General features: G+C 41.6%; 2 protein-coding genes across 5 annotated transcripts; one reads left to right on the top strand and one right to left on the bottom strand.

Annotated features, from left to right (window-relative positions):
- Positions 1-55: 55 nt before the first annotated feature.
- glsl (glutaminase like) lies at positions 56-14442 on the bottom strand. Of its 4 annotated transcripts, none has more exons than XM_080761780.1 (22): positions 14301-14428; positions 14025-14107; positions 12939-13039; positions 10332-10381; positions 9673-9775; positions 8886-9015; positions 8675-8741; positions 8439-8551; positions 8218-8347; positions 8063-8127; positions 7801-7964; positions 6421-6479; positions 6240-6284; positions 5618-5676; positions 5271-5337; positions 4655-4705; positions 3985-4161; positions 3382-3513; positions 2796-2888; positions 2227-2288; positions 1721-1861; positions 56-1226 (listed from the first exon to the last, which is right to left on the bottom strand). In XM_080761780.1, exons 4-22 carry the CDS (start codon positions 10368-10370, stop codon positions 1130-1132), a joined length of 1794 nt encoding a protein of 597 aa, XP_080617906.1. In that variant the 5' UTR covers positions 10371-10381; positions 12939-13039; positions 14025-14107; positions 14301-14428; the 3' UTR covers positions 56-1129. The 4 variants fall into 4 exon arrangements, with proteins under 4 accessions (XP_080617906.1, XP_080617907.1, XP_080617904.1 ...); XM_080761781.1 differs by having other exon boundaries at positions 14025-14103; positions 14301-14364; XM_080761778.1 differs by lacking the exon at positions 14025-14107 and having other exon boundaries at positions 14301-14442.
- A 2186-nt stretch (positions 14443-16628) lies between these two features.
- cUnh15orf40 (chromosome Un C15orf40 homolog) lies at positions 16629-19680 on the top strand. Its single transcript, XM_080761284.1, has 4 exons — positions 16629-16833; positions 16957-17095; positions 18057-18184; positions 18582-19680. The coding sequence occupies exons 1-4, from the start codon at positions 16675-16677 to the stop codon at positions 18669-18671; spliced, it is 516 nt and encodes a 171-aa protein (XP_080617410.1). The 5' UTR covers positions 16629-16674; the 3' UTR covers positions 18672-19680.
- Positions 19681-24875: the final 5195 nt, after the last annotated feature.

Raw genomic sequence — 24875 nt, 5'->3', positions numbered from 1 at the left:
ATTTCAAATGTCCGTCCCACCAAAAGTATAGTAAATAATTGTAATAAATGTAATCAATGCTGTACTATACTTTTTATTTAGTAACATTATTTTTTGTCACACACTTGAAACACAATATGAATTTAGGGAATGTGTAGTAAAAATTAGTGACCACAGAATGTAAAGTTTAATAAGGGCAGCAGTGGCTCAGGAGGTGGAGAGTGGCCTGGCCGCTTGGGAATCTGAAGCAAAGACACTACTGCTCTCGATGAGCACTTTACAGAGATTGTGCATTACATTCACCCATACACACATACAGATGCCGGAGGAAACCATGCAAGGCAGTGAGGCACCAACCTGCACATCGGGAGCAATTAGGGGTCCATTGTCGAACTGGGAACCTTAATTGCGGTTTCCATCCGGTCACTCTACCCCTGAGCCACTGCCACCCCTAACATGCATCTGGTATCAATGTATCATTGTGCACAGATGTCAGTCTGCACCATTTCCTTAATTACCAAGTTACACCCCAGCATCCGTATTGTGCTGAAGATCGACAAGCTCACGTGTCACGCTGCGTTGTGAGCTCATCACTTATCGATTTCAACTCTCCCCACAATAACAGAAAAGAGTATACTAGCATAGAGCCCTGAGGGACTCCGCTCAACCACATGGGGTTTAAGTGGTTATATCATTCATAGCAATAATATTGCTATGAATATATTTATAAAGGACGAAAACACAATGTTATGAAAAAGTTCTCTTTTCAGTGGAGCAGACAGGTTGAGCTGGATATGCTGTATGCTTCTCTAGCGTAGAAGGTGTATGTTCCTACAGAGACAGGTGGAGTAGGAGGATAATGTTTCTATAGAAACTGGTGGGGTAGTACTGTAGGAGCTGAATGTTGGAGTATAGGGGTGTATGTTTCTACAGAGACAGGTGGAGTAGGAGGATAATGTTTCTATAGAAACTGGTGGGGTAGTACTGTAGGAGCTGAATGTTGGAGTATAGGGGTGTATGTTTCTACAGAGACAGGTGGAGTAGGAGGATAATGTTTCTATAGAAACTGGTGGGGTAGTACTGTAGGAGCTGAATGTTGGAGTATAGGGGTGTATGTTTCTACAGAGACAGGTGGAGGAGGTGCATGTTGTCATTCAGCCTCCTGCTGCTCCTGGTATGTGAGGAGGAGCCCAGCCGCTTCTGTCTTGTTGTGTCTCCGAGCCTCCTGCAGAGGACTGTTGCCCCACCTGAACCACAAAACAAACACACCCAATGAAAGTTAGTTAAAAAAAATTATAACATTGTTTCTGAAAGTCAGGTCCGGGGACCGGTGTGGTCCTTATATTATACGGGTCCATAGGGTTGTCCTGATCGGATCGGGAGATCGGAAATCGGCTCCGATCTCATTTTCAAAAGATCGGAATCGGGGAGAAAAAGATATGGCATAAGTGTTATATAAAAATATAAAGATCGGATGGGAAAGATTGGTATGTCTCAAAATAAAATGGTCGGAATCGGATCGGGAGCAAAAAAACGTGATCGGGACATCTCTTTGGTTCCATTTGTACTCTCGCAGAGTTACACTAAGGATTTTAGGGGGTATATCGGGGTCCCAGAGATAATAAACGAAAACAAAAAACAAATGAGGGCCCATGTTATATCATGTCTAATAGAGTTAAATCGAAAAGGTTGATAATCACTTATTTATAACATGATCTGTTGTCCTGTGATGATGGCTGACCTGTCTTTGAGGGCGTGGCTAGCTCCAGTGTTCTCCAGCAGGAAGCTGATGACCTCTGTGTGACCTTGGGCAGCGGCCACATGGAGAGCTGACCGGCCGTCGTAGTCCACCGCATTTACTTCCCCTCCAGACAGGAAGTACCTGCATGCAAACAAGGGAGAGAAGAAGAAAAGCTGCCTTTAATCTATACCCACAACTAAATCAAGATCATTACATAATCGCCTGGTCGCGATTATAGATCGCATAATCAATCATTCATCTGTACTAGTAGTATAAATGAATCCGTTGAAAAATATTTATGAAAATAATTGAAAGTCAAAGATACATGTTTTATTTATACTGTATGTTTGAATGTTCAATGACAAACAAATAATAAAAATTTGCAATTGTCAACTCTGGCATATAGACAGTTGCTGCTGTTTGTCTCAACATAAATGAAACACAGCAGAGATTATTTCAGCCATTTTTGACCATATATTATCGATTTATACAGTATTTTTATTTACCTGCGTAGGGACTGCAGATCTCCTCTAAAGGCAGCCAATAGAATATTCATTATCTGGTAACCCTGGACAACAGAGGACAGAGAACATTATAACATTATACCATTAACCCAAGTCCAACAGTACATTTTTACAGCAGCTATATTGACTAGAATAGTATGGCAATGATGATAATATTATGTCCTGTGCAAGTGTTACCAATGATACAAATTAAGGCTTTGTTCCATTTAGTGTTGCAGGGCATTGAGCCAGCATGCACAATATAGCAGCACCAGCAACTGACTCTGACCACAATGGAACATTAGTAATGAATAGCACTGGGAACACCTGTACAGGATAGAATAAGTTAAATCAATCAGTAAGTTGTTCAGTCAGTCAGTCAGTCTGTCAGTCAGTCAGTCCGTTTTTTGATGAATTGAACATGGTGGACCCTCTTGTAAACAAGTGTAATGCTTAATTGGGTCGTCCACTCACAGTTAACAGTCTTTGTATTGAGTTTGTGCTTGAAATGTACTGTAATTCTGCAAACTGTTAATACATATTTCAATCAATCAATCTGTGTACATGCAGACCTCAGATTCTGTCTTCCACTGTCTGTAGGCAAGTAGTTGTCTGAATGGAGTCCTGATATCAAAGCAATGCAGTTGAAACAGGGATACCAGCTCCTAGGAAACAACACAGTGCAACATGTAGATTTACACATACTGTACCTAAATTTAAGTTTGAGGAGATAAGGTGCACTACTCAAATTAAAGCCTATTCCAGAGATCTTACAGTTATATAGTCTGAGTTTTCCAGGGATCTTAAAGTTATATAGTCAGAGTTTTTCGATGAGCCTCTGCTCACTTTAGGTATGGAATATGTAAATTCAGGCATTTATCCCTCTAGTCAAATTTCAAATTCGTGCACATCCAAGTTTTCCCAGAAACTGTACTAGCCATGCTTGCCGTGCTTTAAATTAATACAAAATGATGACGCAAAAACAGAGAGGTGGTTCTCTTCTAACAGTCTCTTCTACCAAATGTAACATTGCATTGGCACACTACACTCTCAGAGACCCGTCGTAAGGGGTCGATTTGGAGCCCTGGTGGATCCGGACTAGACGTTGAGAAACAGTGATATAAACCACAAGATCCCTTCGTTGTATGTGATGGTTACCTGACAGAAGTGGACAGCCCTCCAGGGATTCTTGTGAGCATCGAGCTGGGGAGAGGAACAGAACAGTCCCAGGACCCCAGGAATAACAGCCAGCAGAACCCCATGCTGACTGGATACCGCTGGGACAGATGTCTGGAGGACCAACACACGTTGTGAGACTGTAGATCAGCTATTTTTTTTACAAAAAATAGGGCTTAAGTGATTAATTCATAATGTAATTGTTTGTAAGATTGGGGACAGCAAGGGGTCTCCATCTGAAAACGTTTGGGAACCTCAGGTATAGATGGTTTGGTTCTGCGCAAACGTTCTCATGATGCTAGGAGACAACAAGCCAAACCATTGTTAGACGCATCCGGTTCGCTGGTGGTTGGTTAATATTATATTGGTTATCATCAAGCATTGATTTAGTGTTATATTATACTATGCTGGAGACAGTACACAATGGTTATGGTCATGGAGAGAGAAGCGCAAAAGATCATTTCTCTGAGTATACGCACACACACGCGCGCACACACTCACACACACACACACACACACACACACACACACACACACACACACACACACACACACACACACACACACACACAGCACCAGTCTAACCTTATAGTGGAACATTGTGGAGTAATCCTTCATTCCCGCCACCTGCATCATGGACAGCATGCTCCTCGTTGCCCCCGGTGACAGCACCTGGTCCCCTGACAGAGGGCAGAGCCCCCCATTAGCCAACGAGGCAGCCAGGGCTGCTCCTGATTCACAGGTCACCTCAGTGGAGGCACACTAGAGAACGGAGAACATTATTAGATCACAGGTTTGCAAATGTTTTTCGTGGAAAAACCTATGATCTGCCTTTTATAGCGCCACGTTTTTTTTTTTATATTACTCCAAATCTCACACTATAGACAGTATCTCTAGTATAGTCTATAGTCATGTGCTCAAGGAAGAAATGGCACCCTTTCACATTGGCCTATTATAGCGCCACCAGGAGGCCACAATAACCTAACCTGGCCTGGTGGAGAGCTATGCCCCGTGGGGCATAGCTCTTCGAGCCCAATCTGAAAAGGTTATGGACCCAGAAGAGAAGATTTGTGTAAAAGAAAAGAAAAAAAATAAGAAATCCAAACTCACAGTGAGGACTTGTTTGTTTGCTGGTAGTAGAACATTTGATGTTATACAAAATCATAACTTGGGGTCATTTTTGGGTCATTATATTGTCAAACATTTGTCACGACTTTTCAATTAAAAAAAAATAGCTAAACACAGTGGACAATACCTGCAGAAGCAGGTCCAGCGTTGCGTTGATGTCAGCAGCCTCTGGGAAACACTACAAAACAGACACAAAGTCAGCTTGACAGACAGGATGTGGACATATAATTTCAGACTTCCTGCACTTACATGTTTGTATTTTACTTTTTAGACAGTCGGTAGTACCGATGAGAGGGAGACAAAGTAGGAGAGAGAGACGGTAGAAAAGCCAAGAAAGAGACGGTCTAGGAGAGACAAACAGTAGGAAAGCTGAGAGGGAGACAGACTGTAGGGATGCTGAGAGGGAGACGGTGTGGAAGACACATGCAGTAGGAAAGCAGAGAGGGAGACAGAAGAGGCAGACAGTATAGGAAAGCAGAGAGGGAGACAGAAGAGACAGACAGTAGGAAAGCAGAGAGGGAGACAGAAGAGACAGGCAGTAGGAATTAGGAAAACAGAGAAGAGTAGACAAAAGAGAGGATGCTTTGGTTTGGTGGGATCTGATCTTACTTAGACCTTTTAAGGTACCTGTGGGTCTACACTTAACCAGTAACAGATGGGACACAATCAGATAATGAAACTAGCAGTTGGTTTTAAAGCCAACCAGCTTGGTGACAAAGTGGAGTCCAGGGAACAGAGTTTACCTGTTTCTCCTGGAGGTAGAAGGACAGAGCATGGAGTCTGACGCTGTCCTTCCTGTTGCCCTGGTAACTGACATGACATGAGAAAACAGTCAGTTACAGTACCAGGTCCACTAGCAATATGCCACTATAGCCTATACAACTTGTGTTCTGTAATGAAAAATTTGTATGTCAGTACATAACAATAATAAAAACAACACATTCACAACAGTGAGTAAAATTATATTGGTTATTTCATTCCAACTGCGTCTGGTTACTGTGTGAACACCAAGACCAATTTGTTTTACCGGTGAATGTTCTCAGCCAATAAACTGTTTCATTGTTCAGATTCAGAATTTGTGTGATAATACCTGCTACAGTTTAAGTTGACGTTTTCTTTATTACAGAGTCTTCGGATCATGTTCAGCACCTGAAACCCAAACATATGGCTGTGATTCATTCAATGCACTTTCCTTGGTGTTTTCTTCTTTTCATCTGAACAGTAAACGCTTTCCTCTACTGGGTTGAGCAGAGGTATAATTCCTGCCCACTACTGTGGGCAGGAATTATACGTGCCCGTTGACCACCGGCCTACTTGAGAACGATGCAACTTGGGAACCTAATAATACCCGTTGTCAACTTGTGATAACACCTGTTTTAACTATCTGTCAGTGTCCCTTTTGTGCCCATGTAGTATGCAATACCCATTGTCATAGCACCCATTTTAACTGTAGCTGTCTGTGTCCCACATGGAGATCTCTGTATCTGTCTGTCATGGGATCTCTGTATCTGTCTGTCTGCCTGTGTCTAAAGAGTGCAAACTGACTGTGAAAAGTGGACTGGTTAAGTAATCCATTGGCAGGTGTGGGGTTGCCATGGCAATCAACAGGCTGAGGCAGAGGCTAGAAATTGCACAGGAAGGGCACTTGGGCTAATTAGGCCCTTAGATCTCCATAGTTGGGGACAAAAAAATCTCCCTGTCAGTTGACTTACTGACTCATATTTCTCCTCTTCTTCTGTACACAGCCTCCCAGACATCTACAGTAGGGAGGAAATTACATCACTGTATCAGGAAATGGATGGATGAACGTTTGTGTAGTACGGACATTGGGTGGGTTAGCTCATGTGGTTTAGTATAAGGTACGAGCAGGTATGTGGTAGGTGTGTTTATTACCTGTAATAAAGAAGTTGTAACGATGGCTCCAGTTTCAATGAGAGGACTGTGAGGAACACCTGAAACATCAAATATATAGAACAGAATAGAATAGAGCGCCGAAGTCCTGACGTCACTGTCAGTAGAGGGCGCCAGTCCACAGGTTTGTGTACTTTTTATTTGCATTGGGATTTTAGATCTCTTCATATAACAACTGTGTTTGAAAAATAAACCGATCATCCCGGACTTTTCACTCATATGGATATGAAGCATCGACTGAAGGTGGAAATGTACAAATATACCCAAAGAGTAACACAATAAGCGCTAGAAACGAGTCAAACAACCCAGAGACTACATTTCCGGGTAGGCGGGGTGGCTGCAGCTGCCCCGCACAACAGAAACTGTAAATGTTAATTACGTTTTTTTTTAATTTGTATTGATATTTGATGTTTCGTGGTTACTACGAGTCGGGTCACTGTCAGCTGAGCTTATGTCAACGAGGAATCTCAGAAACGCAATGTGTTGACAGCTGGGCGTGACGTATACTAGCAGCGACATTGCTTTCATACTCTTGTAGTTTCAAGGCATTTGTGGCCACATTAATTCCATTTTCTCCAGAAACTGGCTGTATCAAATATTAATGGTCATTATTAACGACGCACAGCCACCCCCATGACAGAAAGGCCGGGATGATCAGTTTATTTTTCAAACACAGTTCTTATATGAAGCGACCTAAAATCCCCATCAATGCAAATAAAAAAACACATGAACCTGTGGACTGTCAGACTTGGGTGCTCTATAGAATAGAAAATAATGAGATTGTGGATGTGTATCACCTCGGCTATACATTGAAAATGTACTCAGAGTTTAAATAAAGGTGATGATGATGGTGGTGTGTGTAAGGGGGAGGGGGCTGCTGTGTATTTTGGGCAGTTTTTAAACTTGTGAGCTCGTAGAACATTATATCGCTATTTGTCATACAACAAAGTGTATATAGGGCAGGCCAGGCTTTAGTTGTCAAGGGTTAAGGGTTTATTTGATCAGCTGCGTCAATGGAAGATGATCGGAATACTGTATTACAGCAGGATCACAACAATGACTGCAACATAGCAATGCCGAAGGGAAAAGAAGAAAATAAAGACCACATGGAGTCTGAAGTGGGGACTGAGCATGCAGCTGAGCGTGAAAAGAGGAAACGTTCTGTGAAGGCCTTACAGTATGTGCCACAACAACCACAAGGCACGAAGTGGATAGGTAAAATGTATTTTATAAGCAAGAACCTTCACAGCAGATCGAGGATAAACACAAAAATACTTGTTTCTATAGTGGTCCTCTCACAAGCAACAACTAATAATTCTGACAAATGTCTGCATATGTGTGTGTGCGTGCGTGTGTGCGTACCTGTGCTGGTCAAAGTGAAAGGAGAGGTGTATTTAGAGTACTCCTCCAGTCCTACATATCTGTGGACGTATTCTGGACCCAGCTGGTCTACAGAGAGACCATACAATAGAGGCCAGGAGGCCTCACCCAGGACCACCGACCCTGAACAGTCACCTAGAGACAGCCTGGACACACACGCACGCATGCACATACACATTAAATGCACAATGAATCTCATGAACTCAAATTAATTGTGTAAGATGGTTTACAGTAGTTGTTATACCTCTGTCCGTCCACAGTGCAGATGGAGACAGCCCACCTGCTGTCCTCTCCGCCCTGCTCCTTGTCCTGTTCGGACAACCGCGTACAGAGAGATCGGCCGGTCAACGAGTGGCCATTAACATTAACACAGTAACATGTATGCGTGCGTGGACTCACCTGAACAGTGGACAACTGTTTACATTTAGTGAACAGTTTCTGTGTCTCTTCGCTGAAGGTGGAGAAATCTGGAATGACAAAACGTCCCTGCAGAGCCTTCAGGATGAGGGACACGAACCCAGTCACACACCTGTAACGTAAAGCAAAGTGAGTCGGACGAATGAATGAATGAATGTGCCATTTATTTGTTGCTGTTGTTGTTGAATGTTGTGAATTCGGACCTGAGGAAGGTGGAACGGTCCACTGTTCCAGCACTGTCCTGCAGCTTCCTCATGTGAACAAAGCAATCTCTGATCCGTGAATCAGATCTCTGTATTCCTGAACTCCACACAGCCTGACACACACACACACACACACACACACATGGAAGAAGAGACTACATGAAAAATGTTCATAAAGAATTCAGAATATTGGTTTAAATTAATAAATTATTAAACATTAATATTAGATGAAATACCTCAAAGAACTGGTTGATGTTCAGTCGGCCGTCTGAAGCAAAGCTGTCAAACAGCATGTCAGCTGCCCTAGATACACATGCACGCACACGCACAGTGCTGATTTATCATTTTAAGACAGCCAGGTGTAGCCAGTAAGGTGTACTATTGGTGTAATGCGTAGTAAACTGTAGTATTTTGTAGTAAAGTGTAGCAAAACGTTAGTGGACCTACGCTCGTCGTTTGATCAGACCAGGCTGGGTCTCGGTGGTTCTGTTCAGCTGGGTCCAAGTCTGGGGGGTGGAGGAACTGGATCGATCCGGATCCGACTGCGGCAGGGGCGGCTTCAGAGACCCATTACCTACTAACACAGGGATGGCTGTTCATATTTTTGAAAGTAACAGATGTACAACCTCACAACGTCACGTGTCGCTGTAAGCCACTTGTTTCTCTTGCAAAATCTGGCAACACTGGTTACAGCAGCAACAGGAAGAGGAAGTTATGCACACACAAAACGCAATGGCTTGGAGTGGACACTAAAAACGGGTCAATAGGACTTTTCTGTATGGATGTATGGGCTGTCAAGGCCAGAAAGTAGTTTTTTTGCCAATTTAGTAGGCGTTCCTGCATAACTTCCGGGTACGCGCATTTCTATATGAAAGAAAGTCTGTACACTGCAGCTCCCCGTGGCAGACTGTAATCAATTTAACACCTGATGTTTTCAGCAGAGACACTGCTCTTCTTCACACTTTAAAAAGTACAGTAAGTGACAGATCAGGAGCTTGTTGTGTTGTTGACAGGTGTGTGTGTGTGTGTGTGTGTGTGTGTGTGTGTGTGTGTGTGTGTGTGTGTGTGTGTGTGTGCGCGCGCGCGCGCGCGCACGCACGCACGCACGCACACACACACACACACACACACACACACACACACACACACACACACACACACACACACACACACACACACACATGCATTCATACACGCATGTGTGTATATTCTGTAGCAGCCTGTTTGAGTATACCTGCAGGTCCAGGACCCCCGAGGCTGACGGGTCGCTGGGGGGGTGGGCTCTGTTGAGGGGCTCTAGGTAATGGACGGGGAACAGCGCCTACTGGAGCCGTATCCTTGGAAACCACAAACATCAACATGTACGTAGAGATGAGTGAGTGAGTGAGTGAGTGAGTGAGTGAGTGAGTGAGTGAGTGAGTGCGTGCGATACAGACAGACAGACAGACAGACAGAGATTACATTTTATTTTGCTTGTGTATGTCTCTCGATCTGATCTAATCTAAAATCTCTGATTTAAACACGTTGCACAAAATCATTACTCCAATAATGTCTCTTTCTGATTCTCAATGTGTTATTAGATCAAATCTTCATACAGTGCCTGGGGGGCGGGGCGGGATCCAACGTGGCTCTAAGGATAAATGTTTTGGAACCACTGCCTTAGACCTGTTGTGTTTGTCTGATCAGGATGAATATGGTTGGTTGTTCACATCAAAGAGTAACATGACTCTCTGGACCCCCTGTCTGTCTGTCCTCCCTCTTCTCTTCTCTTCAGGAGATATATGATGACAGGTTTCGCTCTTTGATCCACAGATCAAGAACGCACCAGGGTGTGTGTGTGTGTGTGTGTGTGTGTGTGTGTGTGTGGGTATGGACAAGCCAATGCAGGTTTACCTGGCCCCGTGTGTTCCTCTCCTGACGTGGTTCTGTCATCAACCCATTCTCTGTTACAGACAGACAGACAGACAGACAGACAGACAGACAGACAGACAGACAGACAGACAGACAGACAGACAGACAGACAGACAGACAGACAGACAGACAGACAGACAGACAGACAGACAGAGATTACATTTTATTTTGCTTGTGTATGCCTCTCGATCTGATCTAATCTAAAACATCACAGACAGACACTCAATCAGATCACCAGCTAAAGAGAGCTAAGGCAGTTAACCTCCTGTCGTTGGGCATTGGGTATTGGGCCGCTCAATATGTGACTGTGAGACAGTGAGGCAGCATCTGCACTCTCAACTTTCCCTGGAAAAATCTAAGTGTAACAACTTCAGCCCTATATATACACTATATACCTGGTTGTATGGTAAATATCAAAACTAGTCGATCTAAAAAGCTCACAATGCATCACATCATGCATTGAGAGATTATCTTATCTGCATATCTTTGCAATTTTAGAACATTTTTGAAAAAGGAAAAGACAATATAATGACATGCCTAAAATACGGAAAGGCCAGGTTGAAAGTGATTTAATATTAAAACCATCTCACCAACACACAGGATTTGATAGTTATACAGTGCACACCCTCTTGTTTATCTCCATTTAAAAACATTCATAACCTCATTGACCAGTCAGTCAGTAAATCAACCAGCCCACAGTTTCCAGCTGAGGCCACAGGAAGCAGAACACGGTCCATCTCAGCGGGAGATGTCTGCAGCTACTCATTATATCATTACAGCTCATTATAACACCACGCACGCGCACACACACACACACACACACACACACACACACACACACACACACACACACACGCACACACACACACACACACACACCAGTAGCATGCATTCTCTGTGGCTGAGTCAGTTGACCCCATGCCAATGCCCTTTATAATGTATAAAGGTTGCATATTTTGCCATCTATTCTGTCCCCATAGAGGCTGTTATGTACAGTGCACTGAGAAATTCAATATGTGCTGGGGATGTCTGCCGAGTGTCCGTCTATACGTCTCTTGAGAAACGTCCGAACCACCGACTTCAAACTCGGCGCACCAGAGAGGTGCAGAGAGAAGGCGGTGACCAACAAACGAGTCGGGCGGACCAATACGCCCATATACTGTACAGGCATATATGGATATCCGGTTGTCCTGAACCGCAGGTACAAAATCCAACACACAGATAGAGATCTCCATATGAACATACAAGGGGCGGAAAGACGGACGGACAGACAGAATGGGCACTCTGACAAGTGACAACTTGGTTTGCATATCCGTTAGACATGCATTATTGTTCCTGACTTGCAATGTTCCGAAGTTTGGCACCAGTCTAGTAGTTGTTATAATATGTAGGCCTATACTGGATAAATGATGTTGTTAATGTCAGTAAGGCAGACTATTCCCCATGCTTTTGTTTTCCTTTTTTTGGCGAAGAATGCTATTTTGATAGCATGTTGTAGACAAATACTAGGTTTAATGTTTTCCTGGCATCCCACTTTCTTTGAAGCGCTAAATTGCTTTCTTTGCGTTCTATTTATGTGGCCATTTACCCTGTCATTTGTTGACTAGGGTTCATCCCATTTACTTTGATCTCACACTTGTAAGTTGCTTTGCACAAGCGTATGTGCTAAATACCTGTGGTAAACAGTAAAGACATAATAGTTTACAGAGAGTCACCGATGGCCAAGTAGTTAAGGCACATATACGGTAGGCGCTAATGCCTCCTGACAGCGAGTCGCAGGTTTGATTCCCGAGCCTGATGGACTTTGCTGCGCATCACTTCCTATTTCTCTGTCTCTCCCTGTGTCCTCTCCTGTCCTGTTTTCACTGTACTATCCATAATAAAAGCAGACAGAAGCCCCAACAAATATCTTTAAAGGAATAATTTCCATAGTGAAAACAAATGGGACTGCGGCTCCAATGTGGATCTCAGACTTCATGTGACCAGGCTGTGAAGTCATCGATCACTTCAGTCAATAATCAAATACTTATGACTCAATGCAAGTTAAAAATATAAAAACTGTATAAAAACTGCCTTCTCACAGCATGCACAATACATTTGGAGCTGATCGGTACGAGCCAAATCTGTGCAAGATTAGCTTCAGACAAACAGACCCTGTTCTAGACAACTCTGCCGTGTAAAAACGTTTAACCAACTGTCAGAGAGGCAGTTGTGTTGTTCAAGACAACAAATCAACAATGTTAAATAATTCCACTCAACAGCTGACGCCACATCACTGCAGTTCACAGCCACAGGGTTGCTGGTCCAGGTCCCTGAGAATAAGCAAGGCAGGGGTTGGAACTCTCCCAGTGGCCTGTAGCTTTGTTTAGCTCCTACACACAACTCCTCCCTCCACAACATACTTCGTCCACCACTAAACACTGGGTGTCTCTACTGCCTCTCTGTCTGTCTGTCTGTCTCTCTCTCTATCCCTGTTCTTCACTCTCTCTTTTTCACACGCACACACATGCACACACACACACACACACACACACACTCAAAAACCACAAGCACGCATGCACATGCACAGATACAGCGTTGAGTGCTTACCTCTGTTGTCATCATCTCTGCTGGGTTCCAGCAGTTTGTTTCCATCCAGACCTCCATATCGCTTCCTCCATTTACGACGCAGAGATGGCGTTCTCTGGAAACTATACATCACATCTTATTAGGATAGTGTCGACTCCACTACACTGCAAAATCCGAGTGATTAAGTGTGTTTAACTCTAGAGAGTGTACAGATTCAATCAAATTGACCCATTATTACTGTACCTTGTTGTAATGCATTCAATTCAATTTAATTAGCCTTAATTGTCTCAGAGGAGACATTTGTCTTGGGCAACAAGAGACAGCGTTATACATTACATACATACACATTCATAGTACAAAAAATACAGTTCATAGTACAAAAAAGAATTATCCTACCCACACTGTGCAAATATATCAAGAGGTATAAGAAGTATTACAGTATTGCACTCTCCCATCATAAGGTCTTCCCCGTTCCCCCCAGTAGTTAGTTATCTGTTATTGAGTGCTTTGATTGACAGTGGAACAAAAGAGAATATATATCTGTTGAACTTACAGTATGGTGTTCTGTACAGTCTGCCAGACGGCATCAAGTATTGTATTGTTATGTTAGCACAGTTCTGTGGAACAGGTCCCAACAGCCTTTTGCTGCTTGCTTGTACTTGTATAAGTATAAGTGACAAATAAAACCCTCTTGATTCTTGTTCTTGATAATAATACTATAGCCTAGTTGCAGCTGCTCTGCTCCTCAGACAGACTGTGATTCCTGACCAGTGTTTTCCAAACAGTGGGTCGGGACCAATTTTTGGGTTGCCGATCCACTTTTATGGGTCACACGTAAATATCACTTTTTCGTTTTCTACATTAAAAAAATAATATTAATAAATAATAATATATATAAAATGTAATTTTTTTTACATAAGAAGTAGTGAAATAGTAGATCTACAAGCTCAAAATTGTGGATTGGCTATTTTCACCACTTCTTCAAAGTGAAAATTTCCTTTTGGGTCTCGAGGTAAAACGTTTGGGAACCACTGGTCTAAACTATACAAAACCACTAAACAGACACTTGATCCCGGGAACAGTTGTGTCTGACATCTGCATTAACACCTGGTCACTGAGAGGTCCCCTGGATTGTCTGGCTTCCCTGGGGTCCTCTGGGTGTCATGCCTCAGTGCCACGTCTCAGCCTGCCTTTTACAATTAAAGCCAACAAGAATGTCTAAACAGCCACTAAACCCAACATCATTATAGACAAAATGTCCCTACTTTGTTTCTGAATGTATAACTTTAACTTTTAGAAAAGACAGTATGACGGCATATCAGCAAGAAAACACGTGAACTAAATTTGACAAAGCACCACATAGCAGCAAACAATCATAATTACCAGAGATAGGAGTTGTCTTCTGCATCTTGAGCCGGTGAATTTTCCATTGAAGTATTATAAGGCAGTCTGACTTACTCCAACACCAACAAGTACGTATGTCTGTGGATGTCCTCTGTGAAGTGTCTTACTATGGGGTTGTGTGTGTGTGTGTGTGTGTGTGTGTGTGTGTGTGTGTGTGTGTGTGTGTGTGTGTGTGTGTGTGTGTGTGTGTGTGTGTGTGTGTGTGTGTGTGTGTGTGTGTGTGTGTGTGTGCGTGCGTGTGCGTGTCTGCCGGGGCTAAGTGCGTCTGAATGAATGGGAAGGTTTGGGTGGGTCTTTGCCAGGGGAAACGAGTCACCGCATGTAGAAACACTTTCAACTTCACTGTATATTTTTGCCGAGCTCTGTGGGATGACAAGTTAACATACTGTATCTATAGGCAGAAAAGAAGATATTATAAAAATAAAAAAAGCATACAGACCTCTGCAAAATGAGACTAAACTAACCTGAAAGGAGGGAAACACTGACAAAGCAGGGCAATACATGTCAAAGTAAACCATATATTTTAACCCAGTTCACCCCAAAAAAAGACTACTTTGATGACCAGGTAGCTGGTCAGTAGGAGACTCAATGGATTATCCTACTGACCGGAGACTTCGCTGTTCATCAAACTATTGATAGAAAAAGAAAGTCATAATAAAAATATAATTTCGTTCAGAAATTGAAAGCTACAGGCATGAATAGACCTGCGACCATCATGATGAAGCATGCAGCTTTCTTTGGGATAGTTGTGGATGTGGCCCAACAAACAGCCCATAAATCCTCATCATAAGTTAAAATAACTATAATCCCAGAGTCCAGACTCATAAAGCCTTGCAAAGATCTGCAACAGTGAGTGTGAAGTGGTGCTCCCCTCTAGCAGCCTACTTCTCACTGTGACTCACTGTCACTGTGCCACAAAAATACTGAAAATAGAGACATGTCATTTAGATCGTTTTTTTAATGGTTTTCACGTACAGTTACATACGGTACTTTACGAACCTTTAAAAAAGACATACTTTACCAAACTGACCAGCAGACAAAACAAATAAACAAAAAACATTGGGACAGGGGGCAGGGGGGGGGGGGGGGGGGTTTCCTCCAGTTCATTCTATGCCATCATCCACACCTATACCGTAAGAAGCAAAACAAAAAGAAAAGCAGGCAAAAAGGAAAGCAAACCAAGACAGCCACAGTATTGTACATCATTACATGCCTCGAGAATTTTGAACTGATGGTTAAATTTAACCTCTTACCTTAACAAGCAGGAACGTAAAACGTTCAGCACTTGACCAGGAAACCGGGTTCAAATCTGGGCTATAGAAGAGAAGAGGAAAGTTATAGTGCTGCTTTAATCAACTTTAATCAAAACACACACACACACACACACACACACACACACACGCACACACACACACACACACACACACACACAGTTGGCCCCAGGTCCACCCCAACTCCTTAATTTCTCTCTCCACTGATCTTCTCCTGGTCTCTTTGGGCCTGCCTCTTTTTCTTTTCCCAGGTGGTGTCCATCTCATAGCTACCCTTGGGTTGGCACTTATTGGGTCCATTCTGCAGACATGTCCAATCCACGTCCACCTTCTGAACTTGATTACACCTGACAGTGGGGTCAGGCCTGTTCTCCTGTACAGGTCTTCGTTGGAGATTGTCGTGGGCCAAAATATCCTCAGTATCCTTTGGAATACATCCAGCTTGTGACAGATGGCCTGTGTCACTTTCCACGACTCTGCCCCATAGCCTACAGGAGAACCCCCAGGACGTTGCTCTTAAATAGGCTACGTACAGTTTGGTCTTTGTACTGATCTTGCCTGATCTCCATATTGCTTTTAACACGACATGTTTCGGTTATATTCACGAATCACGAATGGTGATTAATCCTAATTATTAATTCGGAATTATTTTATTTAAAACCCTAATTAAGATTATATATTATATTACGCACTATACGCAGGCTCTGCGCAAATAACAAGCATTTTTGACCTTCACGGATCACTCCCAGCGTCACTGGCCTAAGGTATTTTATTTTATCTCCTAAATTAAACTACTCTCATTTCTATCGTAACGTATCGTCAACAATCAGGACGAATTTAACCATTGTCCGTATGGTCCCATGGTCTGAGTAAACTATTACATATACTTATTTAAGCTTTTAAAACCTGCGATAGTTCTAAGAAAAAATATAAAAATATAATGTTAAGTCTATTGATAGCCTACTCCAGGAAAAATAAATACCCCGTTCTCTGTTTACAATGAATGAACCAACAGGAGGCACCGGCTAGCTAAACAGCTAGTGGAGACTCTGGAGAGGTTCAAAAATCATACCTAAAACTAAATGTTCTCCTTTTCATATTTAATTTGTAGAGTTATTAACCGGTTTCCAACTTTGCAAAGACAGTTTGGCAAACCTCACTTGTTTCCCGTCTTAAACATACGAGGGCATCTTGTCTGCCAGAGGAATCTCTCTGGAAAAATGCCCAAAAAAGACAAAACGGTTTGGACAAATATCATACTACCACCACATCTAATTTTTTTTAAACTTGTGCTTCATTTACACACACTATTTATTTTATTATTCATAATAATATTATCCGTTCCACACCATTGTATGTTTCAGGCTAAAGTTGGACAGAAACAGAAAGCTACTGTCACTGAAACATCAGCGCCTCCTGCCGGACCAGTAGTGCGAGACAAGACCGGAGCTGTCACTGTCACTGTGCACGCGAAACCCGGGTCCAAAGTGACCGCGATCACAGGTGAATTATTATTAACGCAGACAGGCGCTATGCAAATTGGACCTCTTTCTTAACAGGTGTTATTATGGTTATTATCAGCAAGGCAGATTTCTTCTTGGTTAGAGTGGGTGACAAATTGACAATAATCACACGAAAAGATGAAATTACCTACCTAGGTTCCATCCTGGAGGCAAAAAATGGCCACCAACGTAATCAAAAAAAGTAAACCAAAGAACAAGATTCCTATAGGCCTACAAGATCTCCTCACTGGTCAACAAAAAGACCCTAAGAGGCCTCGTACAAGGTTTCTTCGACTATGCTTGCACCTCTTGGTACCACAGCACCTCAAAGGCCCTTAAAACAAGGCTCCAGACTTCCCAAAACAAACTGGTCAGGAATCAGGCTACTACTTGGCCTCACTTCCCGAACCCACCTCACCCCTGCCCACTTTGACAGGCTGAAATGGCTTTGGGTTGACGACAGAGTACAGCATCTTGCAATGGGTCTGGTCCACAAGATTCGCTACACCACCAAGATACCCATGTACCTGTCTAAATACTTCCTTAATGTCAATGAAGTCCACACCCACAACACCAGAGGGAGTTCAACAAACCATGTGCAACCCAGATTCGCACAAACAAGTGACTACCGGTAAATGAATTTCGCTCCTATGCCACCAAAATGTGGAATGTCCTACCAACAGCCATTAAGACATACATCATCATACATGAGCCAATCAAATCATCACATTCCGTGCTACAACGCACAAACAAGTCAAGTTCAATGTCCTGCAATTTAGGTACAATATATAGAGCAGTACTTCTTACGATATCATAAAGAGGGTTGAATTTTAACAATCTGTTCTAATCACTGACATGGTGTTATTTCAATTTAAAACAAGAAGCGATGTCATGTTGTGAAACAGGAATGACATTAGACTGATGGCAAGTTTATTGAAATGTACTTTTTCCTTTATATGTAGATGTGTCAACAGAGGCAGTAGGGGTATCAATAGCAGCGCCACCTACAGATGGGGAGGCCAACGCAGAGCTGGTCAAATATCTGGCTAAAGTACTGGAACTGAGGAAGACTGATGTCTCTATTGACAAGGTTACTCATTAACCTTAAATCCTATACTTCCTGACCGTATTCCCATGGGCCCTATATTTAGTTGATTGTATGGGCTACACACTAAATCATTATTATCTTTGCTGAAAACTACACGATCACAGCGTGATTCATTGTGACACGTGATCTTATGATATGCTATCTTCTGCACATTTTCCACACAGAGTAGGGATGTTCAGGTGGTTAAATATCACTTGCTCCTCTGTCTTTTACATAAAAACTAAATTGTAGTCACTAATAATTATCTTTTAATGAGAATGAAACCCTGTGTGCATCTTTACAGTACTGGTAGGGATTGGTAGAGGTAATAATAGATATATGGTTGTGGAAGTAGCATCTGAAGTCATGTTAATTAATACTTCTTGTTGTCTGTCCTCAGGGTAACAGGTCCAGAGAGAAGCTGATCAGACTGAGCTGTTCTCTTACTCCAGATCAGGTCCTAGACAGACTGACAAAGGCTGCTGGATGACACCGGAAGTTGTTATATCTGGCACAGTAATTTATCCTGTCTGACACAGGGCCTGCGCACATTTGCAAGGAAGCTTCCTATCACGTTTTTATTTGTAATTGTCTTTTTTAATTATAAGAACAAAAAGAAGCTGAGGCTAAGGAAGTTAAAACATTAAATAACCATAAAAATATACAGACGTACAGTACAGGTTGCTATCCAAACTGCACGTCCTTATTGGATATCCTAAACAGCCAAGGAACCACTTGATGTTTCCTAGAACTTTTGGCAAAGTTAGGTAGGATTTATCCTGTGCTTCGTATGGTAATGAGCTAAGCTTCCCTGAAAATTGCACAGAAGCACAGGACCAGGAAGTCATTTTGAAATGAAGATGGAAAGGAAATGTGGTTGCAGGAAAATGTAAAACAAATGGAATCTACAATTGTGGTCAAACCCTTGAATAAACACGAAATTTGTCACCGGCAGTCTTGTCATAACAACCACATGAAAGGTCAGAATATTTGTCAAATTAATTTACAAATAATAGAGCAGATATCATCTGCTTCCCTTCACTGTCTCCGACCCAGTTGTCCAACAGACCTTGTCCATTCAGATGGTCTTATGGAGGATATTATGATCAGATCTGTTATTATAGGGGCCAGGATATGTGTCTTAATGTGTTTAGCTAAAAAACATCAGGGAATAATGTCATCCAACTAAATAAATAAAATAAATGTAAATATATGAAATGAGGTACAAAACCTCTAGGAGTATGTGGAGATACTTCAGACAGCACGTGAGAAAATGGAAGACAACTTTATTTTACTGTTATAAAACATTGACAAACATTGTGTGAATCTGTGTTATAACACATGAAATTAAAAACTCCACTTGCACAACTGTTATTGAACAGAAGGCATTACTTATTTGCCGTTATGCTGTTTTATTTTGTATTATATATATACTGTATATTGACTGCATCAAAACTCAGTTGAAAATAAATCTGCTCACGAGGCGCTGTTTCAACTCACTCAATTTCGTATTTGTTATGTTATATTCTTCATAACTAAAAATATTGTAGATGGTTAAGGGCAATCACTCCCAGTTTTAAGAACATTGGAGCACTTTTGTTACTTTTCAGGTTACAAGGTTCTGTCAAAATCGGCACTGATGCTCCCAATAATGTTAAAACTGAGGTCCTTGACTTGGGTATTAAAATTAGTAGCCTACTTATGAAATAAAAGTAGATGATATGAATAGATGGAGATAACTGCCAGGCCAGCATCAGTCCTATAGCTTGTATATCGGTCATCAAGATAATTATCTTACCCTGGATTCATTGATCAGCTCAATGATCCGTCTGGCACCTCCAACAGGATATTAGGAATAACTAGACTCCTTATTTCGTATTATTACAAATTATGACTGTTCCATTAATGGGACAAGTAATATCCTTATTTCAAGACCTTGTCTCTCGAGACAGTATTGATAAACATTCTCTCCTACTTTAGAGTAAAATCTGCTTGTAATGCCTATAAGGCAGTGTTGTTTTTGTCGGCTATTTTTTAATTTAGTCTCAGTATTAGCAGTTTCAATCACCATTGTTAGTTTTTATAGTATTTTGTCGAACTTATCCTATTTTTATTTAGTCACATTTTTGTCGACTAAAAGTCGAGAACTTTAGCCTTAATCTTAGTCCAATAATCCGTAAATGTATTTGTCTAGTTTTGGTCAACGAAAACTGTTGACATTTTAGTCTAGTTTTAATTATTTTAGCCCTTTACATTTTTGTCAGCAATGTTTCCATCTAATCTAAAAATATATTTCACATTTTCTGTCATCCTTTTGATGAAGAACACAATTGTAAGGAATACATCCAGGAATGGAACATGTTTTGATTGAATCTGCAAATGTATTTGGAACCATAACCAGTCACAGAAATATCGATGCTTGCATAAAAAAGAAAAGAGGAAAACAATCCTGTTTAACTAACTGATCCCAGTACAGTACAACACCAAATGATTGAACCAATGTCCAGTTCAACCAACTGAACCCATGCAGTAGTCTACCTATTCCAAGGTGGTTGGTTTACCAGCCTAGTAGCATAGACTAACAAGACAACATCTAGTTATTGAACAATGTCCAATTCAACCACACTGAACCCAGTACAGTACAACATTACTAAACAACACACACACACACACACACACACACACACACAAACACAGTGGCGGAAGGTTCTTATAACAAAAAATAGATGTTGAATGTGAAAGAAGTTCCTTCCGAACGTGCCCTACAGTTAATGGCTCACAGGGCTGCAAAGCACAAAACCAAGCAGTGTAATCAGGGAGCCTTTGAATTTCAGGGCTGTTATTAAGCTCAGCTGTCATTCAATATATACTGAAATAATATCCTTGACCATTGACGGAAGCATTCAACCAAGCCATTTAAATGGTAAATGCATGTGCCTTTTATATTTTGAATAGGTTTTCCATCATGCTCGCTTGAAGCACAATTAGCTGCCTACTCAGATTGCTTCCTTGAAACGATCTGTTGTATAATGACTCACTCCCCCTGTAATGCTAATCAAAAGTCCATAAAAAGGCCTTTGAACGAAAACGTGATGCATGATGACGCGTCGTCAACAAAAAGCATGGCAATACATCACATACATAAAAAGTAGTTATCATGAAACATGCGTAAGCTAAGAACATGGAATATCTATATAATGAAACTATGCATACCGTATATACATTAGAGTGCTATCTACATAAATTGCTATTGTAGTGCTGTCTACAACAGGGTAGGGTTCGATATGTACATTTGAGAAAGATTTTGTGTTGCCAAATTCAATATAACACATTTTACAAGCAAAAACAGCAGCACAAGATTGTAGTTTTTTGGTTATACACTTTTGTATACATTTCTGGCCGCAGGATACCGCAGGATAGAAGGAGAACTTTTAACCCTAAGTCCAGAAGGGTATTGTCTATGCAAAAATGCATTGGATGTGCCCTTGGTATGGGCATTGGGAACGAAAGTAAACAAAAAGGGACCTGACAATACGGACTACAAGGACAGATTTATTTATTACATTTTATTTTTATTTCAAAATATTTGATTTTCTTTCTTTATTTTGAAAAAAGAAATAAGCTTTTGGTGTTTGAAGCAGTATGTTATACTTTAGCTATTGAAAAATAGCAGATCTACGAGCTTGTAGGTCTGCTATTTTAGAAAAATCTTGAAAATGTGGTTTAAATCTTTGAATATATACTCTTTCAGAGCGAACGTTTTAACTCAAATCTTTGCTTCTGAGAGGTTCCTGGAACAACATATTTTCAGATGGGGGGGGCGCAATAACATATAATATTTGGGAGTCCTTGACATGAAATATTGAGCACCACTGACACAGAAACATGAGGTTTTTCAGAAAATTGACAACATTTAGAATACTTTTTTTTAGAACCTGCAACCCCTAAAAATTGGTTCGCGACCCACAAATGGGTCCCACTCCCGACCCAGTGTTTGGGAAACAGTAATCTAGAGAAGCTATGGCACATTTTTATGCAGAATTATGTTTATAATAACACTATGACAAACAGTTTATCTTATAATCTCCTGCCCCGGGGAGTCCTATACAGAACAGAGAACGTCTCCTATAACCACAGACATCAGTTACTGCTGTTCATTACACTCATTTTCTTGTCTTGCAGATAACTCTCCCACTAAAGCCCTGAAGCTCAAAGGATGAATATTTGAAGTCCAGAAACCCGTTATAGAAACCCGGCTAAATAGTCTAGTGCATGTGACGCCCCCCTGTCCCTGGAGGCAGCTTCTACGTGTACTGCTGTACTGACTCTGCTGCTGCAGTGAAAGATGGAGTGTAAGCAGCATCATGGACATAATAACTATCTTTCTCCAAGTTGTCAGAAAGAAACAAGGAACAAGGTTTTGTGAAGCAATAATGAGCTGCTAAAAGCGATGCATATATAATTAGCAAAGCAATAATGAGCCAAGTTTAATCCCACTCTCCCAAGTTAATTCAACAGGGAGGCGACCTTCAAAGTGCGAGGCGATTGTTGATTCTGCACTGAGATCAAAGGAAAAAGAATACAAGGTTGAGATAACGATCATGGCTCTCTGCAAGCTAATTTGTAAAAAGTTGTTGAAGTTAATTTTTTGTGTGACTATAAATCCTTAATTATATATAAAACCCAAAGCTTCAAAGTCTTGTCAGATTTGTCAAGGATCATCAAGCCAAACTTTTTGATTGATTGAAATATTTATTAACAGTTTGTAGAATTACAGTACATTTCAAGCACAAACTCAATACAAAGACTGTTAACTGTGAGTGGACGACCCAATTAAGCATTACACTTGTTTACAACAGGGTCCACATTGTTCAATTCATCAAAACATTTAGAGACATACAAATAGACACTTCTATGTAGTTAAAAAACAGAACAGGAATTCATCATATAGGAAGCAAAAAGGGAAAAGATACATACAGTGAGGGGAAAAGGGGGGGGGGGGATGGGCGGTGGGGGGATTCAGATTTTACAGAGGCCAGTTTCGAATTGCAGCCGTCCGTAGGTGCCCTTTGAGAGCGGTTTTGAAGGAGTCAAGGGATTCACATGTCTTAATGACTGTTGGTAGGGCGTTCCACATTTTGGTGGCATAGGAGCGAAAATAATTTAGTCCCTTGTTTGTGCCGAATCTGGGTTGTACATGGTTTGTTGCACTCCCTCTGGTGTTGTGGGTGTGGACTTCGTTTACATTAAGGAAGTATTTAGACAGGTACATGGGTATCTTGGTGGTGTATCGAATCTTGTGGACCAGACACATTGCAAGATGCTGTACTCTGTCATCGACCCTAAGCCATCCCAGCCTGTCAAAGTGGGCAGGGGTGAGGTGGGTTCGGGGGGTGAGGCCAAGAAGGAGCCTGACCAGTTTGTTTTGGGAGGTCCTTGTTTTAAGGGCCTTTGAGGTGCTGTGGTAACAAGAGGTGGATGCATAGTCAAAGAAACCTTGTACGAGGGCTCCTGTTAGGGTCTTCAAGGTGTTTTTGTTGACCAGTGAGGAGATCCTGTAAAGGAATCTTGTTCTTTGATTGACTTTTTTGATTACGTTGGTGGCCATTTTATCACCGGAAAGATTGGCCTCCAGGATGGAACTTAGGTAGGTAATTTCATCTTTTCGTGTGATAATATTGTCACCCACTCTAACCAAGAAGCCATCTGCCTTGCTGAGATTACTATTAGATCCGAAGAGAATGGATTCAGTTTTTCCCAGGTGTAAGGATAGTTTGTTATCAGCGAGCCAGGTGCAGATTCTACCGAGTTCAGAGCTGATGGTCTTTTCAACCTGCAGTTTGTTCCTGTCCGAGACCAGCAGTGCTGAGTCATCTGCGAACAGGAACAAACTAAGTAGTGATTCTATTGTACAACAAATTACTCTGGAAAAGCCAAAAGGCCTGTAGCCAGGAGAGCAGGAGTCAGAGAAACAGGTTTGGAAAATGAAAGCCCAGTTTGAATCCTAGTACTAGAGTACTACGGTGAATGAGAAACATTAACCTTTCCATCAGAACGCTCCACCCAAGTCACTTGGGTTTAAACTTCAACTGCTCCAGTAGAGGTATCTGTACTGGCTGTACTGGGCAGCTCCCTCCCACTATACCGTAGAAGATTGTGGTTGTATTTCACAGCTCACAAAATAACACAACACAACACAGCACAACAGTGGCGTAAAGTAACGTAAGTAGCCTTTGTGTAATATTACAAAACATACATTATTGACTTCAGCCCTATACTATATTTTGAAAATAGCTGATCTACATACATGCTTACTTTGCGACTTGTTGTGCAACGCGTTGTGAGTTTGTAGATCTGCTATTTTCAAAAGATTTATTAATATTTTACAACTTGTCAAATGGGACATTCTGCAAAATGTGTACTTTTGGTACTTTATATTTTATGCCAATCCACTTTACTCTACATTTTGAACACCGGACCTTTACTTCTAACAGAATGGTTCTACATTGCAGTATTGATACTGTTACTCAAGTAAAAGTACTTTTTCCACCACTGCACAACACAACTCAACATGATAACACAATCATCCATAATGCTATGAGGTTTTCGGGGTGTGGTTCGCTGGCCTAGCTATAGAGTGGCACTAAGCTGCCTGTCTGGATGACTGATGGACCGGGCGGCGCACGGACAGACC

Source organism: Protomyctophum bolini, assembly GCF_963924005.1.
Source record: "Protomyctophum bolini genome assembly, chromosome: 4".
NCBI lineage: Eukaryota > Metazoa > Chordata > Actinopteri > Myctophiformes > Myctophidae > Protomyctophum > Protomyctophum bolini.
This window is presented reverse-complemented; position numbering and strand designations above follow the sequence as displayed.